The following is a 5,192-nucleotide window of genomic DNA, read 5'->3' on the forward strand; positions in this document are numbered from 1 at the left end:
CACACCTGAGTGCGCTAGTACACACAACACATCCACACACAATAAAATAATGTTTAAAAATTGATCCAACAAATAATGGGACTTATTGGCAAGGCTGTTGAGGGATTACAGGGGGAAAGAGTCTGACATCCATGAGGCTCTGTGCCTGGTTCTTTACTTCAATAAATAATTCATCCCGAACAGTACCTCTCCAGGAAGCCGGTTCAGTTTTCAGCGGGGAAAACTAACTTTTAAAACCTTTTTTATTGAAGGCATTATGCATCTCCTGATAGAAGCACGAAAATAACCTCTGAATTTTCTTGCCCCAGATAAATCTCCAGCTTTGAGTCTCTAGATCCTCTGGTCACTGGCAGCGTATCTGAGCACACTTGAGCATGCTAAACAAAAGTGCTGTGGGAATGCAAACAGCAAACCCAGGCACGGGCAACCACAGGACTGAAAACAGCTTATCCTGAGGCAGCTGGAAAACCTCAGGCATTCAAAGAGGAGAAAACACTGCCATCAGTCTCCTAGGCCTGCAGTTAGATCGGCCAATATGATCTCAGAGCTCCGACCCCTTGGTTGTCCTGTCACTGTGTCCAAAACTATTACCATGCGCCTTTAAAACTCTCATAGCTCCATCATCCTGCTTAGATTAGCAGTAACCCCTTCAGTATCAATGTTGTCCCCTGAGGACATTCATACACTCTTGGTAGTTCAAGTTAAGAGCAAATAGTTTCTTTTTCCTTCCTTCCTTGTACAAAACCTTGGCTGTCTTGGAGCTCCCTGTGTCGTCCTTCAAGGCTGTCCTTGAACTCACAGAGACCCTCCTGCTTCTGTCTCCAAAGTGCTGCGATCAAGGCGTGTGCCACCATGCCCGCCTGCCTTTCTTTTGTTCTAGTTGCAATACAGATGCAGTCTGGGTATGGACCTTGTTGCTGTCTCCTATCCTTTCCACGGAAACCCTTTACCTGCCTCCTGGTAGTTTTCTTGGAATTTGTTGAAGAAGTCAGGTCTGGCTCTTTACGTTTTTATGTTCGGAACTTTCCAACTTTGTCCCTCTGTTTTTGTGTGATGCCATCCTCTTTCCTTTAAACTGGAAGATAACAATCAGCTTGATTAGATTCTTAGACACAACGTTGGGCAAGGAGCCACCCTGGTACACACTGGTGTGTACCTTCTAGAGGAGGCAGTGAGTGCCAGGCCCTGCCTGTCTGCCTCTCCCAAGTTAATTTGTTAGCTTACAAAATAAAGGCTTTTCTTAGCTGTTTCACACATACGTCATTGTTCCTTGTCCGTACTCATCCTCTCCTCCCTATCACCCCACTGCCCCTGCCGTTCCCATACCTTGGCTTATTCTGTAGCACATTCAGCTCCCTCTCCAGCCAGGAAGTGGGAGGCGTTAGTGGAGTGCTAATACCGATGTCTGATTCTGTGCACAGTCTCTGAGCATCTCCCCATTGCCTTCAGATATTAACTTGGTGGTAAAATATGAAAAGAATTGGCCAGAAAGGCACCGGGAACGGAAACTATCTCCCGGGAGCCTTGGCGTGCTGGCCACGAAGGCCGTCCGCGCCGTGAGCGGCTGAGGTGTGGCTGGCTGCAGGGACTCCACTGCTCTGAGGAGGAAGGTGACAACCACAGAGCTGGTAACAGTTTGGGTCCTGTAGTTTTATGAGAGCCCCTTGTTTGCCAGAACGCTGGGTTCTGTGACCTTTGAGTCAGCTGAACTCCCAGGATGAACAGAGAAACCAGAAATTACCCAGAACTGTTAAAGCATTCTGATGAATTAAGAACTCACTATGTCTTTGCCCTGCCCTTAAAGTTTGGAAAAGGAATTTTTTTTACTTTTTTTGAATTAACTATTTTTTTTCCAGATAACAGTATTACGCTTGTTAAAATGAACACACACAGAGAGAGAGAGAGAGAGAGAGAGAGAGAGAGAAAGAGAGAGAGAGAAGCATGTACCTTCCACTTTAGAAATGTCTAAAAGAGATCCTCTGTGATGTAGATAAAAGTCTAGAAACAAATCTGTCCTTCTGTTTTTGCCAGATATTTTCGGCAGTGGTGGAAGGAGGGCTATCCAGTGCTAACCTGTTTGGAGCTGGAATTTGTTTGAGCGGTCCATCTTGGAATCTGGAGAAAAGCTAAGCTAGAACACAGACACAAAAACCCCACAGAAGAGATTAAAAATAATTTAAATAAAATAGCACTGTGTTAGCCATGGCTTTAACACCCACCTTTTCCTTTAACAACATGTCTTGGGAGGTAGGAAGCCTATTTATCTACAATGGGCATTAAACTAGAGCTACTGGACAGGGATTGCTTAGAGACTGTAGTGACGGAGGTAAGAAAAGAAAACTCACCTCTTACTAGTTAATCAGCGGGAAGATTGTATCATTTGTTACTGTAAACAGTTTGTTTGGGACTTTGTTCAGGGAAGCCCTAGGACTAAGGCTTAGACCTTCCTGAGGCTCATCTTCTCTTGAGCCCCTGCCTGGGTTTGGCCCAATTGGCCTCATGGACTTTTCAAGGTTTTTTTGAGACAGTGTTTCACTATGTAGTTCTGGCTGGCCTGAAACTCACTTTGTAGACCAGGCTGGCCTCGAACTCACAGAGATCCACCTGCCTCTTCCTTCTTGAGTGTTGGGATTAAAGATGTGTGGTCTCATAGGAGGCTCAGTGAGCTTGTTTTTTTTTTTTTCGAGGTTGAAGAGTAGTGTAATTTTAGCATCCAAGAGAGTAAAACAAACAGCTAATGCATCCATCAGGAGCCCATGAACTGTGAACACACAATGTTTCAGAGCTTTACAAGAGGTACTGAAATAACTGTGGGCTTCACTATGGAACGAGTGCTATTATTTATTGTAACCAGTAGGAGCCCCCAAACAGGTGCAGACAACCACATCCGCTTTCCTTCAGAGGACAGCCTCATTATACTTGTCGTGTAAGTCAGCGACATTGTCACTGGACACATGGATCCAGCCATCCTCCCGCACGTGGTAGAGGTTGACTGAACCTCCAGAGTAGGCATCTCTGTAGGTGGCTTGGTAGATGGCTCGGCGGGCCAGATCATAAGCATCCTCCACTTGTAGGTCATAGGAGTAGCCTCGATCCATGACCCCATAAGCATACACGGAGCCAGAACCCACTGAGAAGGCAGTTCCAGAGATCCGGTTCCCCTCACTGTCTACATAGTAGAGGCCGGGGCCTCTCTTGTCCCAGCCACAGATCATGGTGCCCATGGACAGCCCCATGCCCTTGTACTGATACACCATGTTGGCAAGAAGCTTGGAGGCCGCGGCAGTGAGCTTGTTTTTATCTTGGATCTAGTGCCAGCAGAGCAGTAATCTCCCTCCCCTTCCCTCCCCTCCCCTCTCCCTTCTCACTCCAACCTCTGTTCCCCCTCCTCCTTTCCTCCCTTTCTTCCCTTCCCTACCCTTCTCCTCCTCCTCCTCTTCCTCTTTTGCTTTCAGATTTAAAAGGTATGGAATGTGGTAGGGGGCCGAGGAAGCCCTGAGTGAATGTGTGTTGTTTGACGTGGGCATAGCGATAGCAAGACCCAAGGCCTCAGACCCTTGGGAATGGCCAAGCCTTTTTCTAGTTGGGGTTCAAATGCTGGCAGTATGCAAAAAACAGCCTCAGTCTGTTGCCTTCAGAGACCTGCTACCAAGACTAACTCTTCCCCATTGTGCTGTACGTAATAAATGCGCTAAGGGTCCAGGTTGTTGAGGGAGGGGTTGGTGTCTCTCCACCTAACCCTAGCTTTCCTGTTTGCGTATCCATGTTGGCCATTTCTTCATTCTCTTGGCCCCAGTCAGGTTTCCAGAACCCAAGCTGTGCTGTATGCCGCAGAATGTGAAAGAGAGACGTGTAATGAAGGCATTTGTCTTATTAATCATGTTCAGGACTTGAAGCGAGTTCTCTCTGAGCAAAAACAAAAGGTCGAGTTACTGCCCTGAGGTTCCTAAATATATATTTCCCATAATAGCCCAGGGCTGAGAAGAAATTTGTTACCAAGACAATGGATTGAGGACGTTCCTTTCACTGAATTCAGGCTGTGGGGTGGGCTTGGGTCTGCTGCAGCCAGGGAGTGATTAGAAGGCTTCTGCATGTATCTGCATATTTTCTCAAATGCGATCCACAGGCCACAATGCAATTAGAGCACAAACCACCAAGTTTAGCTTCTGAACGCGGAGACGCTCTGGGCCTGACTTGCATATTAAAGTCATCCGCGAGCCCACGCTGTCAATCCGCAGTCTGTTTACCTGCCACACACACCCCTCCCAGGACTCTCTTGTTTTTGGTTCTTTTTAAAAACAAGATCATAAATAGAGGACTTAGAATCTACTTACTAAAAACTTAACGAGTAACCCAAAGAACCAAACTCCACCCCGGAAACCGACTCCATGCAAGCATATTTTTGCCAGCTTGGGTTTTCCGCTCCCATTATCTGCGGTAGTTTTCTCCCATGGAGTGCCATTTATGGACAGCTGCCGAGCCTGGTTGAGACGACAAGCCCCTGGAAGAAGAGTTAGCATATAAAGTGTGGTGGTCGGGGCAACAATCTTCTCCCCAGGGCTCTCTTTTATCAACCAACCCTGGCCACAGAATAGAGCCCCGTGTTTTATGTTTCAAGTGTACCATATGGCACGATATGAGTGTGCTTTAATGACTTATTAGCATATTCCTCCAATGAAGCTTTCCTAGTCACACCAGCCTGACAAAATCTGAATTTCAAAATATTTGCCGCAAAGGTCCTGGCGTAAACAAGGCTTGGTCGTTTGCACGCTCCACTCGAGGGCGTTGATCTTTCATGGCGATGCCCGTGGACACCTTCGGGTCAGCCACTTCTCTCTTGCCCTGGACCTGAACACTTTCTGGATGGTGTCCCCATGACATGAGGTGTCTCCACTCTGCTTATATCCTGGGCTTTAAATAACACTCTGCCTTCTGCGACCTTAATCTTCCTTTGTGGGAATGAGACGCTGGCCTAATGCTAGTCACCTGCTTGCCTCATTTTTTTTTTTAAAAGGCTGTGAGCATTTGGGGCAGAACTAGATACCAGTTCAGGGATGGGGTTAAGGGTTTCTACTGTGGCTTTCCAGGAGACAAAAGCTTGGAGGTGGTTCACGTTTGCATTGTGACCGCTTTAATGAAAGTGGGGTGTGCAGGGACAGAGGTTACCAGAGCACAGTCACCATCCTCCCAAC

At 47.0% G+C, this 5,192-nt stretch overlaps 1 protein-coding gene across 1 annotated transcript; it reads right to left on the reverse strand.

Moving 5' to 3' along the window:
• Positions 1-2,865: 2,865 nt before the first annotated feature.
• Positions 2,866-4,881, reverse strand: LOC121439600 (proteasome subunit beta type-5-like). Its single transcript, XM_041640143.1, has 3 exons — positions 4,770-4,881; positions 4,335-4,501; positions 2,866-3,308 (listed from the first exon to the last, which is right to left on the reverse strand). The coding sequence occupies exons 1-3, from the start codon at positions 4,879-4,881 to the stop codon at positions 2,898-2,900; spliced, it is 690 nt and encodes a 229-aa protein (XP_041496077.1). The 3' UTR covers positions 2,866-2,897.
• Between the last annotated feature and the right edge of the window lie 311 nt (positions 4,882-5,192).

The sequence above is a fragment of the Microtus oregoni genome, unplaced genomic scaffold (genome assembly GCF_018167655.1).
Source record: "Microtus oregoni isolate MIOR12 unplaced genomic scaffold, Mior012 000062F_ref0000492, whole genome shotgun sequence".
Lineage (NCBI taxonomy): Eukaryota > Metazoa > Chordata > Mammalia > Rodentia > Cricetidae > Microtus > Microtus oregoni.

What these genes read in the sequence shown, in the direction of transcription:
- LOC121439600 (XM_041640143.1), bottom strand. Translation starts at nt 4,881, where the DNA reads ATGTCATGGGGACACCATCCAGAAAGTGTTCAGGTCCAGGGCAAGAGA. An exon ending in TCAACGCCCTCGAGTGGAGC is followed by an intron (nt 4,502 to 4,769) that starts GTGCAAACGACC and finishes CTCTTCTTCCAG; the next exon opens with GGGCTTGTCGTCTCAACCAG. An exon ending in GGTTACTCGTTAAGTTTTTA is followed by an intron (nt 3,309 to 4,334) that starts GTAAGTAGATTC and finishes TGCTGGCACTAG; the next exon opens with ATCCAAGATAAAAACAAGCT.